Below are 23,068 nucleotides of genomic sequence, written 5' to 3' on the forward strand. Positions count from 1 at the left end.
TTGAACAACGTTTTGGAAATATAATTTCTAGGCTGTTTATGTGGGCTACCTGGTTGAGCACTGGCAATCCAAAGCAATTAGAAATACAAAAGGAGGGCATTCCCTGGCTGTTCAGTGGGTAGGACTCTGCACTGAGAGCCCTGAGTTCAATCCCTGGTCAGGAAGTAAGATCCCATAAGCCACGAGGCAAAAACAAACAAACAAACAAAAACCTACAAAACAGCAACAACAAAGGAGAGCAAGCCCACTGCTGGGGGAATTTGACCAGCTGGGGATTGCCTGGCGACTTCTACAGGGTCCAGGCTTTAAACATGGCAACTTTATAGTTGTGTGAATATTCGTACTTTTTATAGGGAGATGTTGACAGGTGAGCAGAGCGGGAGAAGTGGCACGCCCGCGCAGCGCCGTCTGGTGTCCGTGAGCGGGGCTGTGATCCCCTGGGCTTCCTGTTGCTCACCTGGGAAGTCAGGGTGGGGCGTGGGTTAGATATGAGTGTCTGATAGTTTCTGTGTCACGTCTGGTCTTATCACCGACCTTCATTCCATCTGGGCTCAAGGAAGAGAGGACAGGGATCTGCCATGGTTTCTGGGAGGAAGAATGGACGGGCTCCTGGGTTATGTTCAGTGTTGGCTTGCTCAGCACTAGATGGGTCCCCCTTGATACTGGTGCTCTGAGCCCAGAATTGCCTTTTTGTGTTTGAATTGGCTAATTAAGGATCTCAGCCCCTCTGTAAGCTTTGACCTTCTGCAGGAAAGACACAGAAATGCTGATTCTTAAATACTGTGAAAACTGACCTAAAATGCCTACTATATTAGGGTTTTGTCTTTTTTTTTTAATTAAAAAAGTTGTGTTTTTTTTTTTACTTCTGCTAAACCTTCTCCATAGTATTCCAATCACTGCAGGATAATTTAATGGCAGAAGCAATTCTCAGGGGGTTTTTGGTCTAATCCATCTCAAGGCTTGTATGTTGTCTTCCCTAAGGCTGATGTGACTGGTGTGGTCAAAACTGGAATTGCCTAAAATTTAGGTACAAATGGATCCAGTGTGTGGAGTTCCCCTGTGTTTTTAGAAGGGCTGATCCCCATGGTCTTTGTGCTACATCCCTCTGGCCCTGATGTCCCTCCCTTTCCTGGAAGTCAGGTGTTTCCTGTCTTTGCTGTTTCTTCTGTGAGGACACTCTGCCTTCATCCCCAGAAGGAGATAGAAATGAATTCTTGGGACTTCCCTGGTGGTTCAGTGGTTAAGACTCTTCACTCCCAGTGCAAGGAGCCCGGGTTCAATCTCTGGTTGGGGAGCTGAGGTCCCACATGCCACAGCTAAGCACGTGCTCTGCAACTACTGAGCCCACGTGCTGTAGAGCCTGCACATCACGACTAGAGAAGCCCGTGTGCTGCAGTGAAGAGTCTGCACAGCTGAAATAAATAAGATACCATAAAATTTGAAACTGTCACCTATATACTACAAAAAGCATGTCCATTTGTAAAACCGTTTAAAAAAGTAGTCAAGTGTTAGGTCACTTGTCCCTTTCTCAGAAGACTTCCTTGAGTGCCCATCTAAAGTATCAGCCTTGTCAGTAGTTGTCATGTATATTCATTTGTACACGTTTCTTGTGTGTTTTACTAATGAGAATCTTCAAGAAACGTGAAACTTGACTCCTTTGTTACTTTCCTGTGGGTGCTTAGTCGCTCAGTCGTGTCCGACTCTGCGACCCCGTGAACTATAGCCTACCAGACTCCTCTGTCCATGGGATTGATTCTCCAGGCAAGAATACTGGAGTGACTTGCCATTTCCTACTCCAGGGGATCTTCCCGATCCAGGGATCGAACTCGCGTGTCCTGTGTCTCCTGCATTGCAGGCGAGTTCTTTGCCTGCTGAGCCATCCGGGAAGCATTACTGCTTTATGCCAATGCAAGTGTGACAATTTAAAGTTTACTTGAAGACTGGATGCCTGTTGAGGTTCCTCCCCAGTAATGAATGTGACCAAATTAAATATGCAATGTCATATAGAAATTGTATAATTTTAGGTAAACGTGCAATTTTATGATTTTGAACCAAATTGAATATTCAATGTTATATACAAATTTTGCAATTTTCTATAAATATGCAATTTGAAGAATTTGTGGTCAAATATGCAATGTTATATAAAAATTTTATATAAATAAGCAATTGGATGAATTTGTGACCAAAATAAATGGCAGTTACATAAAAATTTTTCAATTTTATGTAAATATGCAATTTTATGACTTTGACCAAATTAAACATGTGCTGTTATATACAAATATTATAATTTTATATAGTTTTATACATTTTGACAAATGTGGAATGTTATAACAAGTATAAGAACTATTAAAATTATGAAATTATAAAGTTTTCTATAAATATAGTTTTATGAATTTGTGACCAAATTAAATATGTAATTTTACATAACAAGAGGCATCTGCGTGTGTGTGTTTTCCCCATCCTCTGGTTCTCTGGAGCAGCTCTGAGTGAAGGGCACAGCGGTGTGTTCTGTGTGACCCACTCCTTCCCGCTCCCCTTTATGCCTCAGGCTCATCCTGCATGGGTGTGTCTCCTGCTCTGACTCAAGACTTCCAGGTGCCAGAGTCCTGGGGGCCTGGAACTCAGCCCCTCCTCCGGCCACCTCCTCCCTGCTCTTCCCCTGGGTGAGGGGCCCCAGCCTGGCCGGGTCCTGCACGGCCTCCCTCCTGTGGTGTCCCTGAGTCCTGTCTGGGCCTGCTGGGCTCCCTGGACGTGCAGACCGGCTCTGAGAGCTGTTGGGAAGGGCTGGTGGCGCCCGGCTTGCTGGGGTTCTTCTGTGGCCCCTCACTTGTGAGCCTCCTGCCACTAAGGGGCCACCTTCCCCTTCTGTCCCTGCTGTCCTTTCTGCATCCTCATCACAGTGGGTCTGGTGGCTCAGCCCTGCAACCTCATGGAGACCCAACTCCCTTCCCCTGGACCTTAGGGTAGGATCCCCCACCCACCTAGATTTCCTGGGGGAGCCCTGTGGTCCCACCCCTGTCCCCTTCCCTGGAGCAAAGGTGCTAGTGCAGATCTGCACACCCCCTTGACTGCCCCCACTCCTGCCTGGGAGCGATTACATATTACATCAGGAGTGGGAAGAAAAATATTTTAATCACAAATCAGGAGGAAGAGGTGAATTTATAATTACTTTAAATACTTGAAAAGCAGTGTTGCCTGGCAAGTCCCAGTCCATGGGGTCACAAGGAGTCGAACATGACTGAGCAACTAACATTTCACATATGGGATGCGTCTGAGCAGTTATGCAGGATAGGTAAGAGCACGTATTAGTGGAAATCACCCGAAAACTTAGTGTTTTAAAACTACAGCCTTATTCTTGTTCACTCAGTCACGTCCGACTCTTTGTGATCCCATGGACTGCAGCATGCCAGACTTCCCTCTCCTTCACCATCTCGCAGAGTTTGCTCTAACTCATGTCCACTGAGTTGGTGATGCCATCCAACCATCTCACCCTGTCAACCACTTCTTTTCATGCCTTCAATCTTTCCCAGCATCAGTCTTTTCAAGTGAGTCGGCTCTTCCCATCAGGTGGCCAAAGTATTGGAGCTTCAGCCTCAGTCCTTCCAATGAATATTCAGGGTTGATATCTTTCAAGATTGACTGGCTTGATCTCCTTGCTGTCCAAGGGACTCTCAAGAGTCTTCTCCAACACCACGGTAAAAAGCATCAGTTCTTCGGTGCTCAGCCTTCTTTACGGTCCTACTTTCACATCCGTACATGACTACTGGAAATACTATAGTGTTGACCAGACGGATCTTTGTCAGCAAGGTGATGTCTCTGCTTTCTAATATGGCATCTAGGTTTGTCACAGCCTTTATTACATCACCATTTCTAATGGTTCAGTGTAGTTTGGTTCTCTGATACTGAGTCTCACCAGACTGGGGCTGTGAGGAATGGAAAAGATACCTGTGCTTCCAAGCTTACACAAGAGGTAGGGGCTGGATTCAGTTCTTGGGGGCAGATGGCAGGAGGCTGTCCTTTGTCCCTGTGATGTGGCCATCTCCATTTATTGTTTATTGTGATGTGGGCCTCTCCATTTATTATTAGTCACTCTGTTTAATATTAGTCACTCAGTCATGTCAGACTCTTTGTAACCCCATGGACTGTAGCCTACCAGGCTCCTATGTCCATGGAATTCTTCAGGCAAGAATACTGGAGTGGGTTGCTATTTCCGTCTCCAGATCTTCCCAACCTAGGGATCACACCCAAGTCTCCTGCACTGGCGGACGGATCCTTCACGGCTGAGCCACCAGGGAAGCCCAGTCCTCTCCACGTGTGTATGTACATGCTAAGTCGCTTCAGCTGTGTCCGACCCTTTGCGACCCTATGCCAGGCCCCCCCGCCCAAGGAATTCTCCAGGCAAGAATACTGGTGTGGGTTGCCATGCCTTCCTCCAGGGGATCTTTCCGATTGAGGAACTGAACTGGCATCTCTTAGGTCTCTAGCAATGGCAAGCAGGTTCTTTACCCCCAGTGCCACCAGGGAAGCCCGGGCCTCTCCATAGGGCTGCACAAAACATAGCAGCTTGTTTCATCAGAGCAAGTGAGTGACTGGGCGCGGGGGGGGTGGGGGGTGGGGGGCAAGTCACCATCCTTTGACCCTGATCTTGAGACATCCCACTGCTTCTGTTGATCCATTTCTTGGTATTTTCTCTGAAACGTTGACAGGTCTGAGATCCTACTTGCGAGTTAACAAGTTACCACAGTTATTTATGTGAGTCTTTATGAGTGTGCATGTATACCTGGGTAGCATGTATATACCAGTATACAAGTGTATATGTATGTATACAAACGTACATGCTAGCCAACTGTACACATACCATCCCGTTGTGAGATCTCTGGATCAAGGATCAGAGTGTTTCGTTGCTGAGTAAACTTCGCCCTGGTACCCCACGGCGGGAGAGGGTAGAGGCACATGTACCTGTGTGTGCAGTGGGGTTTATGCATAAATTCCAGGTTATGAAACCCAGAGCTTAAATAGATGGTTGACACATCTACCCCTGCTCTCCTCCTCAGTAAGAAAGATCCTGTATTTTCTTCTGGAATAGAAACAAAGTCTCTTTTGGAGGAAAGAAGCCTAGAATGTGACTACATGGCCCTGATGGGCAGGGGACAACCTCTAGTCCCTACAGGGCAGTAGCCAACCTCTCCCTTCTAAGGCGTGTCAATCATTTGTGCTTGTTGCATGCTAAGTCGCTTCAGTCATGTCTAACTCTTTGCAACCTTATGGACCTTAACCCACCAGGCTTCTCTATTCATGGGATTCGCCAGGCAAGAATACTGGAGTGGATTGCCATGCTCTCTTCCAGAGGATCTTCTTGACCCAGAGATTGAACAGGCATCTCTTAGATCTCCTGCATTGACAGGCAGGGTTCTTTACCACTAGCACCACCTGGGAAGTCCTGTTAACCATTCAAACAGCCTTTAAGCAAAGTTGCCCACAATCTTTGCTGAAAAAACTTAAAACTTTAAGCAAATCTGAAAAATGTCATGTCCATTTGATTAATTGAAAATAATAGGATTAAAGGCCGGAAATTTGCCCCCAGTAGTCAAGATAAGCAGGGTGCACGCAGCCTCTCTGCCTGGATGTTAAACATTCCCTCTATGGAATTTCATTACATACATAAACTTTGAAAGGTTTTTTGACATCTCCCAGTAGTTTGCGTTGGACAAATAGAAAATACAAAACTCAGGTTTTGGAGCAGATTTCCACAAAACCATGAAGTGACTTTTCACTCATCCCTTTCCTGGGTCCTGACTCATCTTTCCCTGTTTTTCTTGACTCCTCAGACTCGGGTTTTACTCTTGTCTCAGCACTTGACTACTCTTCCTCCGGTTTGTCTTTTCTGTCCCCTTGGGCACACCTCATGCTCTCCCTGCTGAATCACAGCAAAAGGTCTCTGGATTTGACAGCTGTCTCTGTCCTCCATCATGCTACGATCCCATAGGAGTCTGGAATCTTCCTGATTCAAACCACTTCCCAGGATTTCCACCTTTCCCTTCCTGCAGTGTCCAGACAATGTCTTATTAAGCACTTGGCTTTTGCTCCATTCTCTGAGTTGCTGACACCATTTCCACACTAATGAAAATTTTAGTCTACCCATTAGCCTTGTTAAATAATCATGGATTATAGAGACATTTGGGCTTCTCCAGTGGCTCAGATGGTGAGGAATCTGCCTGCAATGCAGGAGACCTGGGTTCAATCCCTGGGTTGGGAAGATCCCCTGGAGAAGGGAATGGCAACCCATTCCAATGTTCTTGTCTGGAGAATCCCATGGACAGAGCAGCCTGGCAAGCTACAGTTCATGGGTTGCAAAGAGTCGGACACAACTGAGTGACGAACACACATATAGACATTTATGTGACAAAATGTTTTTGTAGTATTATTCAAATGTCAAAAACTTCAAAATAATTTAAATGCTCCCAACGGGATTCTGGTTAAGCTACTGGTGTTAGACCCACACAGTATGTTAGGGAGTTATCAAAAGTAACATTGTACCAAAATAATTAAAAGAAAAAATGTAATAAAAAGAAAAGTGTTTAAAAATGTTAAGAGGAAAAGACAAGATTAACAGTATTTACCTGTGGTGGTTTTAAGGCAGGTGCACACATTCTTTGATCTTTTTCTTTCAAGATATATAGCTGAACATGGGGTGCAATTAGTGACTCATCTGTAATCATTAGGACAAGGCAGAGGTGGCTATACATGACCAGTTGCTAGAACTGGGATCTCTCTTCTGGATCAAAGGGCCAGCAACAAGCCATCACAGCACAGTTCCTCAGCACAGTGCAGTAACCATCTTTTAGGGCACGCAACCATGTCAAAGGCGTCCACGTCCACGTAGGGCATTTGGCCCAGAGTCAAAAGCTAGTTCCCACAGCATCACTCTGAAGGCCCACAGGTCACTGGCACTGGAGAACTCATTATTAACCAGACTTTCAAGGGCCGTCCACCGAACCCACCTGTTTTCACTGTCCCCCAGGCAATGATAGTCCATGGGGAACAAGTCTCTGGAGACAGCATTGTCTGTGATCTTAACTTGAAGTGTGTCCTCAGTGATACAGTTCCTAGCAGCCACATCTTGGTGGATGACGTCCCTTCTGGACAGATAGCTCATTCCCTAGGCAATCTGAACAGTCATGTGAACCAAGTATTGTTGAGAAATCGCCTGTGGAGTATGGGCCTCTACTAATTGGCACTGCCGTAAAAACAACCTAAGATTCCCCCAATTCATGTAAGGCAATATCCCCATGGGCTTTTCTCCTTCCACATACACCCCGGTGATAGGAAGATTTCTGTGATGAAGACCTTGTAGCTTACAACTCTCAGTGAGCATCACTGTCACCTGAATTTCAGAGGCCTGATCTTTCAGTGTTTTTACAAATACTTGCTTTTCTTTATTTGGATCTTTTTCTTTCTTTCCTTTGGCCACAGACTTTATTGTTTGAATATTTGCAACTATTATTCTACACACTTTTAATTTCTTCCAAAACTCTATGCTCCATATTGCTAGGTCACTTCACTCTCCATTTTATTCTACATTTCCCTCAAGCAGTGTTTCCCCAAATCACAATCTGCCTGATTGTGGATTGTTGTTGTTCAGTTGCTAAGTTGTGTCTGACTCTTTGTGATGTCATGGACTGTAGGCCACCAGGCTCCTCTGTCCATGAGATTTCCCAGGCAAGAATACTGGAGTGGGTTGCCATTCCTTCTCCATATTGGGATCTTTGCCACCTACTAAAATCCCATGGAAAATATGCTCAAAAGTACCTTATTGAAGTTCACCTTCTAGAGTTCTCCTCTCCCTGGATATTGCAATATCCTTCACCTTAGCGTTGGCCTCCAAAAGAGTGACACTTCTCAGGTCATTCTTCTGTCTTCTTTGAAGACAGAACCCTGCTTGAGTGAAAATAAAAACAAAAAACCAAACTCTATTGCTATGTCAGATACGATATCATTAACATGGTTCAGAAGTGATGATGCAAAACAATTTGTTAAACAAAAGAATGTTTATTATGCAATCTGAGACAAAATGCACTCAGGAGTGAGTCTGGAATCAGAAGCAGCTTTGTATTTGTTGGACTGTGATCCTCAGCCACTTTTGCCAGAACACGCAGAATGGATGGGTCTGGTGCCCTGTGTGCTGGGCTGCAGGCCCAATTTCTTAACACAGGACAGGTTACCTGGGCCAACCAGCCCTGTGCCCAGTGGGCAAAGCTGTCACTCTCCCGGCCTCACGGGGCTAGCGGGAGGGACTCACTGAAGACAAAGTGCCACGGGTTACGCTTCAGAGGGGTGTGATGCAGGAGAAGGGTGCCCATTTTATTGACTGCAGCCCCATCCACTTCTTCTTCCATCTTCCTGGCTTCCTCCAATTCTCCTGGATTTAACACCAATTAACCTCAACTTTGGCCCCTTACCTAAATTTCTCAAGAATTTGATCTGGTTATAAATAGAAGGAGGAAAAAATAAATAAATAACAAAACCTTTTTCTGTGCTCAAAGACTCTGCATAACTATCCTGCTTTTAAAAAACAGAGTATAGCACCAGAACACTACATCTTATTCCCTTTCATTTCCTTTTATAATAGTTGACAATAACATGAGGTGCTCTGGCCGAAAGTCAAGCTTGCTCTAGACCCATGACTACCCTAGAAAGCCACAATTACACAAAGGCTCTGCAGAGCTCCACCTTCTCACCCCACAGCACAAACCCCAGTTCCAAGCTAGAGACCTGGGCCAGGATGCATTTCTGCCAGCCTACTCAAGATGGATGCTTATGTAACTCTTACCTTCTTCTAAGCAAAAGCAGGAAATCTGGAAATTAGTTTTCTAAAATAAAGCAAGGCACGTTCAGGAGATGGTTAAAATGCCAATAATTTCAAATTAATTATTTTTTTAGATCATTTGAGGTGCTGGGGAAGACTCATGAGAGTCCCTTTGGACAACAAGGATTTTGGCCAACTGATGGGAAGAACTGATTCATTGGAAAAAACCCTGATGCTGGGAAAGATTGAGGGCAGGAGAAGAAGGGAGTGACAGAGGATGAGATGGTTGGATGGCATCACCGACTCAGTGGAGCAGACTCTGGGCGATAGTGAAGGACAGGGAAGCCTGGCATGCTGTGGTGCATGGGGTCACAGAGTCGGACACAACTGAGTGACTGAATAACAACAAATGAGGATTAAAGTCATATACATTGGATGCTCAGTGTATGGGACCATTGAATAAATTCACTGTTACTGCTGAATCACTGTGATTACTGTAAATGTAGAAACTGCCTGGAATTCCCCTTTCAAAAAAAAAATTTTTTTTTTTTGTTAGGACTTCAATGTTGGGCCTGTGGTTAAGCGTCCACCTGCCAATGCAGGGGACACAGGTTCCATCCTTGGTCCAGGGATATCCCACATGCCATGGGGCAACTAGGCCAGTGTGCCACAGCTACTGAAGCGCACACGCCCTGCAGCCCACGCTCCAAAACAAGAGAATCCACATCAGTGAGAAGCCCGTGCATTGTATCTAGAGAAAGCCTGAGCATAGCAATAAGATCCAGCACAGCCAAAAATAAATAAGCGAAATTAAAAAAAAAAGATTGGTACCTGTCTAAAAAAATTAGCATTGTTCAAGGTAATGCTTGCTTACAAGCATTTGGTTTGTTGGGAGAAACCACTTGCTCTGGTCTCAGCAGTGCTGTGTCCACAGCGTGTGTCCCTTTAGTCGTGTTTGTGCTTTTCTTCATGGCTCATTAAATGGTGTTTTTCCCCCATAGCAGTAAGTTTGAATTATTGTATCACTATGCAGTTACAAGCATAATGTAGATGGATCATACACTATATAACCTGTGCAATTTATAAATGAGATTATGCTTACATAAAGAAATGATCCTCTAAGTGTAGAATTAATGGGCTTTTGACACAATCTCCTTTCTGTGTTGGTGCTTGTATTTAAGACTGTAAATCTCATCAGCTTTTGCATGCTTAATGTCTCTACTAGACTCTTACAAAGTATCTTCTATGGTTCATAAAATGTGAAGACTTCACTTGCAATTATGCTAGCTTTCATTCTTACACATTTTCATAGGGTACCTGCTTTAATGAATTTATTTTCAGAAGTTTTAAATCAAATTCTAGGTAAGGATTTTACATTAATGTCCAATAGGTGGTTAGATTTGTTCAGTGTTAAAATAGGTATTATGGTAACTTCCTCATCAGTTAAATTACTATTTCAAAGTATAACATGCTTTTTATTAAGAGAAATAGGTTATAGAGAAGTTTGGCTGAGAACAGACAGCTGTTGAGGCCATTTGATGTACAGGATGCTCTGCTTTAATAAATCACGATGTTGTATCAGACTCGTATCTTCCTGAGTCATAATTTATAGTGTTTCTCTAGTAAATCTTGAATAGCTTATTTAACTTCTGTGGACAAAAAAAAAAAAAAGTTTTGTTTCCAGCTACTGTTCTCTAAGTCTTAATGTCACTTATAGGTTTGCCATCATTTTTGCTTTCCTGTATTTGCCTATACTGATTCTTGAATTTTTAGCTTCAAAGTCACAATCAACCTGGTTTCTCTCCATTTCTTTGCATGCATCTATCAGCCTAGTGATTTAAGGAAGCATCGTCGAAAGGTAAACTATTTAGTAATTTAGCACGGCTTTGTTTCTCTGTGAAGTGTTAAAGAGTGCTTATCGAGTCACGTGAATGAACACTGTGTGGTTATGTACTGGTGAATAATTGACGTTTTAATGGCAGTTTTGAAACTCACCCACCACTTAAAATATGCTGATGGTTCTGTTGGAAAAAGGTCATTTGTTGAGACAATTGTAACAGTTTCCCTTTCTGCCACTTGTTTGCTTTCTAATCATCTCATGCTTATGTATAATAGACATAGTAGTATTTATTATTTTGAAAATTTTATTTTTGTGGCCATGCTGCACAGCTTATGGGATCGTAGTTCCCCAACCAGGGATCAGACCGGTGTCCCGGCAGTGAAAGTGCCAAGTCCTAACGTCTGGACCACCATGGAATTTCCGCTTAGTGTTTTCTTAAAAGCAATGACTGAATCAGAGCCATAGGTATTAGATTTGGGGGAAGCCCTCTAAGGACGGGGGTAGCAGTGTGCAGGAGACTCTGCCCGCCAGGCACCGTGTCGAGTGCTTTCCGAGCCTGTCATCTAATCCTGCAGACACCCAGGTGAGGTCCAGGCTGCAGTTATCCCTATTCAGCAGACGTGGACATTGAGGCTTAGAGAGGCCGGGCCCCGTGCCCAGGCTCACAAACCCAGCAGTGCGGTGCAGACTCGTCTGATCAGAGCCTGGACACTTAACCGTGGGGCCGTCCAGCCCGCTTTCCTCCAGAGGCTCTCGTGTCCCTCACAGCGTCCCTGATGGAGGGAGCGGCAGGAGGGAGCTCGCTTCCTCTCCCCTTTGGTCCCTCGGATGAGCCCCTGTTGTTGGAGTCCAGTGCCCCGAGGGCTGGCCGTCCTTGTCCCTCTCCCGCTCCCAGCCCAGTGACCGACCACTCCTGGGACCTTCCCGCAGGTCTCGGGCAGCCGCGCTCCAGTTGAGGCAGCTCAGTGCCCGGGAGCCCTTCTGCTGGGCACAGCGGAGCTGCTCCGTCAGCCTGGGGCTGGTGGCCTGGGTGTGCCGCTCACCGGCTTTCTGGCCTGCTCTACCCTCCTGTTAAGTGAGGACACGGTCCTGCCCATCCTAGTCACCTGGGCACCAGGGGGGCGGGCTTCCTTCCTGGGGGAGGGCGGGCTTCCCTCCTGGGGGAGGGCGGCCAGGCTGGGGGCCCAGAGCCCTTCCTCAGGAGGAGGCCCGGGGAAGGGGCCGGCTGCGGTCCCTGACTTTGAGGCAGATGCATGTTTCTACAGACTTCCCCTGGCTTAACCACAACCCAAATGTGTAAGTGAGACCTGTCTGGACCCTGAAGGGGTTAATCTGTTCCCCACACTGTTGCCACCACTGTCTTTCCTGTCCTTACACCCGGGACCAGCGGAAAAGCTGGGACTCCAGGAGAGATCATCTTTTTTTTCCTTTTAATTAGTTTATTTTTTAATGGAAGGATAATTGCTTTACAAAATTTTGTTCTTTTCTGTCAAACCTCAACATGAATTAGCCATAGGTATACATATATCCCTTCCCTTTTGAACCTCCCTCCCATTTCCCTCCCCATCCCACCGCTCTAGGTTGCTACAAGATCATCTCTGAGTGAAGACCTAGGGGTGCTTTATGTAGACCACAGTGAGCAAATTACACTGGAACTGCGTGTAAGCACTTCACTGTGTAGCCCCAGTCGTGTGTTACACAGAAGTAAGAGCCAGACACATGGTGTTCGCATGCCGGGTTAGGTACCTCCCTGTGTTTCACTTGGTGTCACGGGTTCCAGTAACCTGCATCATCACTACAAAGGATTTTGGGTGGTGGTACAAGCTGTTTCCTTTTCTCCTTCAAACAGAAAGGTCTGGAAGGCTTGCTGAGAGGTTCCTTACCCTTGCTAGTGGTACTTCTGAGCAGCATCTGGCGATGAGCACAGTCCTTTCATCAGGGCAGTTGGTGCCATGCAGGGTTCATGGGGCTGGCGTCGCTCTGCTGTCCTGCCCGGCGGGGCCATCTGGTCGCCGCATTCCAGGGAGGGCGGAGCCCCGCTGCAGGGAGGTTCCCGTCCGGGGTCTCTGCACTCAGTCAGGTGCTCTCGCTGCCCCATGCCCCGCTTCTCTACAAGACAGTCCTTTAAGATGGCATTAAGCTAGTACAAGGCCTTTTTTTGTACTTGGCGGATAGCATAGCTAATAGATTTTCAAATATGTTTGTGGTTATAATGTAAGGCCTGTATGATTGCCTTTTTTGACACAGTCTCTTGTTAGCCAATTTTACACTTAGCTCATTCCCTCAGATGCCACCTCTACGGGAAGAGGTGCAAACTGCCAAGTCCACCATCAAGTGTGAAACCTCGAGCCCTGCCTCGCCTGAGTCTCTTCGGCTGGAGCAGCTGCACACGGGGGCGCTGTGCGCGGCCAGCCCCGAGGACGTCAGGGACGCCCGCAAGTAAGGGGCCTGCGCGCCTTATCAGTTTCAGGAGCCCTGCGCCTCTTGTCTTGAAAGAGTTGGAAGGATGATTTTAAAGGAATTACACTGGATGCGGTGCCTGTGTTTAGTGGTGAACTTCAGATGCTGGGGGAAAAGAGCTCACGGACCTCAGTGATTTTAGAAAGTGTCCATCTCTGCAGATTGACTCCTGTGGGAGCTTTCTTCCTGCTCTTGCTAGAGGTCTCCCCGTCTGGGGCGCGTTCCTGATGGTGATGGCCCCGTGCCTCTCAGGTTCGCTCTTGAGGGTCCCTCCCTTTTCCTCAAGGGTCTCCTCTCAGGAGACTCTGTTCCCTCCTGTGGCTGACACTGTCCTCATTCGACCACCACCTGCTGAACTCCCGGCCTGAGCCAGGAAGCCCTCGACGGAGGGCACGAGTGGTCTCCTGACCAGCAGCCCTGCACGGTGACTGTCGCTCTCCTGCCACGGCCGAGGACGGTCACCCTGTGGAAGGCAGGGGGAGCTGCCCAGAGCGGGGGAGCTCGACTTCTCTGGGAGCCTCGTCACCTGCCAAGCGGTGACCCTGAGGGAGGGTCGGAGCGCCCTCTGCACCGGCTGGCCTGGAGTCAAGCCCTCCTCGGGGGCAGCTCCAGTCGGAGACTCTCAGCTTCCTGGGGCGGATGTCTGTGGCTGGGAGCCCCCATTGCTCGTGTGCAGTGTGGTTGGTGAAGCAGACGCCACTGTCTGCTCGAGGTGGAGGCACGGGTGTTGCTGGTGGCCGGTTCTATCAGTCGGTCTTGGGGAGGGGTGTGTGTTTGCATGAGGGCGCTGGTTAAAGGGCGTTTTCTCTCCCCAAAGCTCGACGGATGCTCAGGACGGCCCCGGGGGCAACCCCAGCATCAACAGCAGCCAGGACTCCATGGACAAAGCCCCAAAGAAGAAGGGCATCAGGTGCTCCATCGGCCACTTGTTTGGCAAGAAGGAAAGGGGCCGGCCTGGACACCCCGGTAAGGAGGCCTTAGGACCAGGTGGGTGCTTCCCCGTTCAGAGGAGGAGGGCCTGCAGGCATGTCCCTTCTGTGTCTCCCCCGCTGCCCCATAAGGCTCCTGTCACTCACGCTCGGGGTCCTCCTGGGAGCAGGAGCGGAGGAGGCGTCTGTCTTCTCGGTGGGTCCGAGATGATGGGATGAGTTAATGAGTGGGTAGGTGGGTGGATGGATGGATAGATTAGTGAGTGGATGGATTGATGAACCGATGGCTGGCTCGATGGGTGGATGGAATTTGTGAGTGGATGGATGGATGGATTAGTGAGTGGATGGATGGATGAACAGATGGCTGGCTGGATAGGTGGATGAACGGAGGATGGAATGAAGAAAGCATATGTTTATACTCCAGTGCTAGAAACATATTCTGTGAAGTTGATTGAGTAGGAGCTGGGCAATGATTGTTTCCCCCAGAACACTGACAAGTGTTTGGAAATGGCCCAAGTGCTCATCAGTGAGGGGTGAGGTACAATCTGTGGACACCCGGCAAGGAACAGCCCTCCTCCTCCTTCCTGCCACCTTCCCCGTCCCCAGGAGCTCTCAGGGGTTCTGCCCATGCCCCCCACCCCACACCACAGCGACACACGTCTTCCTGGGGTCTCCTCATCACACAGTGTTATCATCAGGCCCCATCTCGCTCGCTTGGCTTCATCTCCTTGAGGACAGGATATATTCCTGCCTCTTCAGCCAGAAATTTGTTGAGTGTCTTGTTTGTGCTCGGTGTGGGAATTACAGGGGTACGTAAACCAGATGTGGTCTGGACCACAGTTAAGTGACAAGAGAGAAAAAGGAGCAGGTTATTAAATGCCATCCCTCTTATTAATAAATACAACGCTGAGATGGTGGTGCATTGATTATATACCAGATGCTGGATGTGCCCGTTCCCAAGCAGGTGCTGCCACCTCCCGACTTACAGAGGAAGACACAGTGATGGTCACGCGGTCAGAGAGTGGCGAGGGCAGCTTCACACCCACGCAGTGGGACCATGCACTTTGCCGAGCCCCAGCCACCTCTCTGGTGGATGCAACAGGAATGAGATGGTTCTATGGCATCACTGATTGAATGGACATGAGTTTGAGCAAACTCCAGGAGATAGTGAAGGACAGGAAAGCCTGGAGTGCTGCAGTCCACAGAGTGGCAGAGAGTCGGACAGAACTGAGTGACTGACCTAAAGCCTGAGTGTGTGCTAACCTGCTTCAGTCGTGTCTCACTCTGCAACCCCGGGGAATGTCGCCCACTAGCTCCTCTGTCCATGGGATTCTCCAGGCAAGAATACTGGAGTGGGTTGTCATGCCCTCCTCCAGGCCATCTTCTCGATCCAGGGACCGAACCCACATCTCTCATTATCTCTTGCATTAGCAGGCAGGATCTTTACCGCTAGAGCCACCTGGAAAGCCACAGTGAACACTGACTACTAGAAAATGCAGAAAATAAGGGCTGCTCCTAATTTAAACTGGAAGAGCAGCAAGTACAGGTTGTAACGAGGAAAACACACGATGAGGGACAACAGTGCCGACAGAAACAAGCAGGGATGCATTCACCCACATAAAGAAAACATCTGTGCCATTCGGAAGAGGAGCCTGTCAACCCTTGGAGGGACAGTTGGAACCAGAATGAAAACCGAGGCCATGGTCAGCAGTGCCCACGCACACAGCCCATGTGGCGTGGTGTCACTCACCGGGCTTCCTGCGTCGCCAGAGCTGCTGACGGTAACATCTCTGAGTGTTAGGCCGGCAGCGTCCCGAGTGAGCTAAGGCATCGCTGCTGTCCTTCCAGTGCTGCTGCGGGGCCCTCTGTGGGCGGCCACCCTCATCCCCTGCCCCGCCGCCCGCTGGGGCCCGACTGTCCCCCTGGGATCCTTTCAGCCCTTGAACTTGGGTGTTCCCAGCCCTCCACCACACCAGACTGGGACGCAACTCAGGGCTTGGGCTTGAGATATCAAGGCGACTGTGAATCTGGAAGGACACAGTCCTGGGGCCCGTGAGAGAGCAGGAGAGCAGAGCCCCCACGGGGAGGAAGCAGAGTCGGGGAACGTGCCCACAGCCACGGCTGCCTCCTGCAAAAGTGCCCCTTCGCCTCTCCTTGACCTGAAACAGACCCCAGCTGCTGCTGCTCCGCAGGTGCTTCCTGGAGATGCACCTCCTGCAAGAGCCATTGTCCTGCGGCTCTGGGGCTGCCTGAGTGTGCTCAGGAGCATCAGACAAGTGGAGCTGCCACGCCTCATACTGGAGGTGGGGGGCCTGATAGTGGGGAACGGCCTGAGGCCGGGGGAGGGTCTGAGGGTGGGGGAGGGCCTGATGCTGGACTAGGGTCTCATGCTGGGGGAGGGTCTGAGGGTGGGGGAGGGCCTGATGCTGGACTAGGGCCTGATGCTGGTGGAGTGTCTGATGCTGGGGGAGGGTCTGATTCTGGACTAGGGCCTGATGCTGGACTAGGGCCTTATGCTGGGGGGAAACGACTGATGCTGGGGGGCAACCTCTGATCCTGCACTGAGGTCTGATGCTGGGTGAGGGCCTGACGCTGGAGTAGGGCCGGATGCTGGACGAGGGCCTGATGCTGGACTAGGGTGAGATGCTGGGGGAGGGCCTGATGCTGGTAAGATCTGATGCTAGGTGAGGAACTGACACTGGGGGAGGCTCTGATGCTGGAGGAGGGCCTGATGCTGTGGACTAGGGCCTGACACTGAGGAAGGGTCTGATGCTGGGGGAGGGTCTGATGCTGGACTAGGGCCTGATGCTGGGGGCGGGTCTGACTCTGGAGGAGGGTGTCATGCTGGGGGAAGGTCTGATTATGGACTAGGGTCTGATGCTGGACTAGGGCCTGATGCTGGGGGAGGGTCTGATGCTGGGTATGGTCTGATGCTGGACTAAGGCCTGACATGGAGGGAGGGTCTCATGCTGGGTGAGGGTCTGATGCTGGGCTAGGGCCTGATGCTGGGTGAGGGCCTGACACTGGAGGAGGGCCTCCTGAGACCCTGTGGTGGCCGGGAGCCACCTGAGACCCTGTGGTGGCCGGGAAGCTGAAAATATTTACACCCCGAATGCTGAGCGGCCCCGTGCTGCTCCAGTCGCCCAGGCATGACCCTCAGAGTAAGGCAGCAGGCGCCCTCGGCAGAATGGAGAGTGGTCACAGACCTCTTTGTGGACACTGAGGATGCAGGACAGATGACTGACGCATGACCCAATGCCGGGCGAGGAGGCGGCTCGTCCAGCCTAGCTCCTCCCCAGGGAATCACCCCCACCTTGGCCCCCTCCTTCAATACAGTGAGGGGCCTGCCAGCGCACTACCAACTCCCCTCCTGCTTGTTTATCCGGAACTTCAGCAGCAGGGTTTAGGGTCCAACCCCCACAGGGTCACCACCACCTCTGACAACTCTGCAGGCAGCTCAGGGCGCGTGTTCTTCCACATCCAGGGAGCAAAGCAGAATTTCCTTTCCAGTCTGGAGGTGTTACTTTCTCTCCCTCCCAGGCTGGATTCGATGACCACAGCCAACAGCCGATCTGGAGCACTGCGGCCTCCAAAAACTTGTGGCAGAGACCACCCATCTGCAGCTTCAGGGGTCTCACCCAGAAAACATCAGCAAGGTAACATGGAGGCAGCAGCATGCCCAAAGGAACCGCCAGCGTGACTCTTCATCACCAAGAAGTCAGAACTGTTCCAAAAACATGGCCAGAGTGAAAGCTTAGCGATTCGCCCAACTTTCTGATCAAAACAGCTTTCTCCCCCAGATTGGTCTTGGTCTCACACTGACGAGACTCTGTTTATGAGATAGTCAGCACCAGGCAGAGCACTGTGGGAAGCAGGGATGACGCTCTGGTCATGAGAGGCGCCCCTCTCTCAAGCAGGTGCTGGCTCACCAGTGGGACAAGCCCTATCATTCCGGGCTGAGCCTGACCGGAAACAAGGCAGATGGGGTGGAATTACAGAGGAATCTGACCCCAGCTGATACCTCAGCACAGAGTAAAGGCAGACATCTCAAGTTACCCAGCCTGGGAAACGCGCACCCGCTTCACTGCAGATGCAGCACACCTGCTCCAGTCTATTGTCCCCTCTGCAGGGCGGACACAGCCCCCAGGTGATCCAGCCCCCTCTCTGAGTACCAGCAAAGGATGCTGCACTGTTAACAGTTTCAGTCCCACCTACTTAGACCTGCCTGTCCTCACCCTGGTGGGCCACGGTTTGACACCGGAGGACAGGGTCCTCTCTGAAGGTCACCAAGTGTGCGAAGGACAGCAGCACGCTAGGTGGCTGACTTTCCAGCCTCGACGTGAAACCAGGCGCTGAAACTCGGCTCTGGGCTGCAGATGGGAACCACTAAGGCTGCAGCCTGAACTACACGTGACGCCCGTGCCAGCAGTCTGGCTGGCTGGCTGTGGGCCTCTGTCCTGGTCACAGAGCTGGCCTCTGGTAGGACCTGATCTCCAGCTTTAGGCTTCCCAAAAGACCTCCCTCCCCAGCAACTCAGAATCTGAAGAGAGCTTCCAGAAACCACAGCCCTTCTCGGCTAAGGTCAATTGAGAGAGAGTTACTTCTGGCAAATCTTGCCCTCAACAAGTGGATTCCCAACTTTTCAATGGAAGGGGAGGGCTGAGAGACGACCCTGCTGACCCTGGCGAGGTCAAGCACGCCAGGACTGACACCACGTGGGTCGGCACTTACCTTGTCCATCCTGTCCTGCTCCACGCCAAACTTCCCTCCGTAGCCGTGCGAGGCTTTGGGTCCCATTTCCACCTCTTTCTCCCTGAGGGTCTGGTGTTCTTGAAACACATTCTCCCGCAATTTGTGGATATTTCGGAGTGAAGAGATGGAAGACGAACAAATCCGTCAGACAGACAGCCAAGACATGCCCCCCATCTCTGCTCTTTTTCACTTACGTCATTCTGAAAAGGAAAAGAAAGAACGAGGACACCCCACACCCTGGATTGTAAAACAGCCCCCCACCCACCCACCCAAAAACCTGGGAGTATCTACTTGAGGAGACGGGAAAGGTGGGCAGACTGGAGGCTCCTACCACAAAATCACGGTCGGTCCTCCCAGTTGTCGGCTCCCCCGTTGTCCGGGGTGATGGAAACAGTGTGGCCGCCCAAGGCTTTCCACATCTGGAAGAGCACCGCTGAGGGTCACAGACGCCAGGAGAGCCCTGCCCAGAGACCCACACAGATGCCCTGCCCGGGACCCCAAAACCCTGGACAACACAGGGAGGGCAGAGAGCTATGTGCTCAAGAGGTCCACTCATGGGACATCCCTGGGGGTCCAGCAGCTAACACTCCTCGCTCCTAATGCTGGGGGCCCAGGTTCAATCCCAGGTCAGGGCAATACATTCCTACATGCCACAACCATTAAAAGAAAAAAGGTCACTCTTAATCCCCGTGCCTGAGTGACACCAGAAGGATCAAAAGAAACCTAACATGAGAGCAGTCACAGGGCAGAAACACAGAAGAAATACTCCTAGCTACAACTCAAATGAGAACATTTTCTGCAAAATAAAATAAGTCCCGTGTGCTACTTCACTCAATGGGAACCTCCCCGACTAAGTCTCCTGACAACAGTGTTGTCCAACACTGGGAATGCGCTGTCGCCAATGGTAAAGTCTGCTGCATTTTATCACAATATTTTTTTTAAAGCACCATTTTGACTCAAAAATAATTACTGGAAACCCTACAATGATTTTCTTAACTTAGACTCTGACAAGTCAATAAATCATTCAAGGGCTGCTTTGCCATCTACTTGGGGAAACGCAGAACACAGAGAATGCCAACTTCTGTGCCGCCCTGCCCCCTCAGCAGAGCCCTGAAACTCTGGAATTTATCGGCTCAGACAACAATGACACAGCCTTGCAGCCGGACCACGCTGCTCTTTGCATAACTGCAAAGGCAAAATCTAGCCTTTCAGAACTTCAAAAGAAAGTGACCAGAAGAAAGGTTTCACTCTCCCCAGAAGTACTCATAAAACTGCACACAGGCCAGGAAGAAACTGAAGGCTTGTTTGCATGCAACCAGAAGCCCCCATCCTGGTGTCTGAGCTGAGGACACTGCCAGTCTCACTTGGTGGGGCCATATGCTCTGTGCTCTGTGTGGATCCAAAGAGGACGGGAGCCCTTCGCAGGCCTGAGACTCCCCCAGGCAGGTCGACCTGCGCCCCCAGCTCTGCTAGGTCACAAGTCCAAGGTGGTGGCGGGGATGGATCGAGGGGAACAGCTCTGATTCCCAGATTGGACTCCTGCCACGTCAGCTGGGTAGGGAAGCATGTGCCACCAGGTGGGCAGGATCAACGCAGTCCCCTGGACACTGTCCCATCGGGACCCTTGCTCCCCTCTGATTAGGTGAAGCAAGGCAGGAAGCGCCCAGACACAAACTGCTTTGGACACAATCTTCGGGAACCGACAGACCGGCTCAGCACCGGCAGGCATAACCAGCGTGCCTATTCACACATGGAGACACAGTTGCCTGAAAGCCAAATGCTCTGCCCTAAGCCTCTGCCTCCCCAAGTCAAGACTGCCCGTGGTACCACACTGGCCTGAGAAGGGGCTGCCCACCCACAGGACTCCGGTGGCCTAGTGGTCTCCTCAGCCAGTGAGGGGACGGTCGGTCATGCAGAAGGACAGGGTCTCCAGCGAGATGCACTCCCAACCCAAGTCCAAGGTGAAACCCGCGTCCTGGCCTGTGTCTTCTCCTTGCTGGCGGCACAGAAGTCCCAGGGTCCACTCTCCACCCGTCCCTCCAGAAGCCAGCCTCACTCGTGGGCTGCTGAGCACTGGCCGGTTTTCCCCCGCGTCATGGCCACAGGCTCCCCACTCCCCCATGGAACAGGAAGAAGGGGCCAGGTGGTTGCCCGGGGGGAGGTGCCCCGAGTCCTCCACTCCAGAGTCCTGTGGAATCCCCTCTGCTTTCTAGACCACAGGCAACACCAAAATTGACTTTATCTTTCAAACAGGAAAATTTCCTCCCAGAAAGTTATCGTCCCTATCTCTGCAAACCCAGTGAGAAACACCCGTTACGTTCCTTGTCAAAGGCGTTTCCCTGCCTGCCCAGTGGAGCATATGAACACGCTCACGGTGCAGATGTGATACACTCACAAAACTCTGCTGAAAACTCAGTAATCCAATGAGGAATTCCCAGGCACTGGGGAGAGTTTCTGTCTGTAAAACGATTAAGACTAAAAAGCTCAGAAGGATATGTGCTGACAGGCACCCTGGGCAAATCTTTGTGGGTTGAGATCCTTTTAGAATACCTCTGAAATCCTCCCCAACATAACAAGCTTTTGTAAAGAAATTTGCATTTCCCTAACCAAAGACTTCAACTAACTTTCAGCCACAGTGAGAAACTACAGGAAATAAAGAAGTTTCATAAGATTTACAACTGTATGAAGTTTCTTCTTAATGCAAACAGAAATCATTGCTTCAATGGCTAGTGTACATATTTGTTTGCTAAAATCCTGAGAGCTTTCCATTTCTGGTTCATCCTAATTTATTCTGCGATACAATTCTTTTACTCTGGGTGTATGTGTATATGTGTGTATGTATGTCTGTGTGTGTATATATATATATATATATATATATATATATACATATATATATGGCTTCCCTGGTGGCTCAGACAGTAAAGAAGCTGCCTGCAATGCAGGAGACCCAGGTTCTATCCCTGGATGGGGAAGAGTCCCCAGAAAAATGAAGGCAACCCACTCCAATATTTTTGCAGGCAAAATTCCATGGATAGAGGAGCCTCGCGGGCTACAGTCCATGGGGTCACAGATTCGGACATGACTGACTGACTACCATTCTCACACTTTCATATAGATGTACGTATGAGAAGCACTCCCCAAAGGGATGGTGACATGACTGAGCTAGAACTCAGAGTAGTGACTGCTATCGGAATGTGAAGAATGGTGACTCGGGGAGCAAAAGAGAAGCAAGCTGCGTCTCTAATGAACAGGTACGGTTACTTCATAAGACCAACACTCCAATTCTCCGGGCCACCAGCTAAGCACCTCTTCCCTAAGACGACAGGATAGCCCTGACTAGACACTGCACTGCTAGACATGACAGATGCCTAGAATCCCCTTGTTCCCCAGGACCAGACTCGTCACAGGCATACACCGTATGTGCTGACGTGTGGCCTGGCATGCATTAGCAACCAGACAGATGATGCTCTGCTGGCCTTCCTCAACTCTGCCTTTAGAAATCTTAACTTGTGTAGGTTGCTTAGTACATTCTGGGTACTGCAGTTATCATCCAGCATCTATGAAAATCTTGCAAGGGTAGCTAGTGATAGGCTCAAATCTATAATAATCTATTCCCTCTCAATATTTTTAATTAAAAACATCATGAAAACAACTCTTTGAAAAATTAAAGGCCTGTTTTGGTTTTGTTTTTTTTTAAATCCAAAGATAATGCCTCTAGAACCCTACCTCACACCACACACAAAAATTAACTGGAAAAAAATGGAGCAAAAAACCTAAGTGTCTGAAGTAAAACTATTATATTCTTAGAAAAAAAAAACATAAGCACAGATTTTCATCACCTTGAATTCGACAACAGACCTTAGATGCTTTGCCGTCACTAAAAGCACAAGTGAAAACAGAAAAAAACAAACTGGACAAATTTTTAAACTTTTGGCTTCAAAAGATACCCATCAAAATCAACACTATTTACAGAATGAGAAAATATTTTCAAATCATCTACCCAGAATATATAAAGAATTCTTACAAGTCAATAATAAAAGGGACAGTTAACCACATTTTGAAAAGGGGAAAGGATCTGAACAGACATTTTTCCAAAGACATATAAATGGATGATAAGCTTGTGAACAGACAGTATCACTAACCATCAAGGGAATGCAAATCAAAGCCGACTTTTGAGATACGACTGCACAAGTTTTAGGGTAGCTACCTTTCAGAAAACAGAAAACAAGTTTGGTGAGGGTATGCAGAAATCAGAAGGCTCTTATGCTGGTGGTGGAAATG

At 49.2% G+C, this 23,068-nt stretch overlaps 1 protein-coding gene across 2 annotated transcripts in view; it reads right to left on the bottom strand.

Annotated features, from left to right (window-relative positions):
- Nucleotides 1-23,068, bottom strand: part of LOC122710281 (src substrate cortactin-like) — a 169,075-nt gene that overhangs the window by 43,060 nt on the left and 102,947 nt on the right. Inside the window, exons 2-3 of one of the 2 annotated variants that reach the window (XM_043928007.1) lie at nt 19,119-19,206; nt 18,767-18,987 (exon numbers count right to left, since the gene is read on the bottom strand). The exons of the other annotated variant lie outside the window; for it this stretch is intronic. Coding sequence (XP_043783942.1) covers nt 18,767-18,987; nt 19,119-19,206 — 309 coding nt within the window. The remainder of the gene's footprint in view (nt 1-18,766; nt 18,988-19,118; nt 19,207-23,068) is intronic. 2 annotated transcript variants of the gene reach the window in all.

The sequence above is a fragment of the Cervus elaphus genome, chromosome 16, assembly GCF_910594005.1.
Source record: "Cervus elaphus chromosome 16, mCerEla1.1, whole genome shotgun sequence".
NCBI classification, from domain to species: domain Eukaryota; kingdom Metazoa; phylum Chordata; class Mammalia; order Artiodactyla; family Cervidae; genus Cervus; species Cervus elaphus.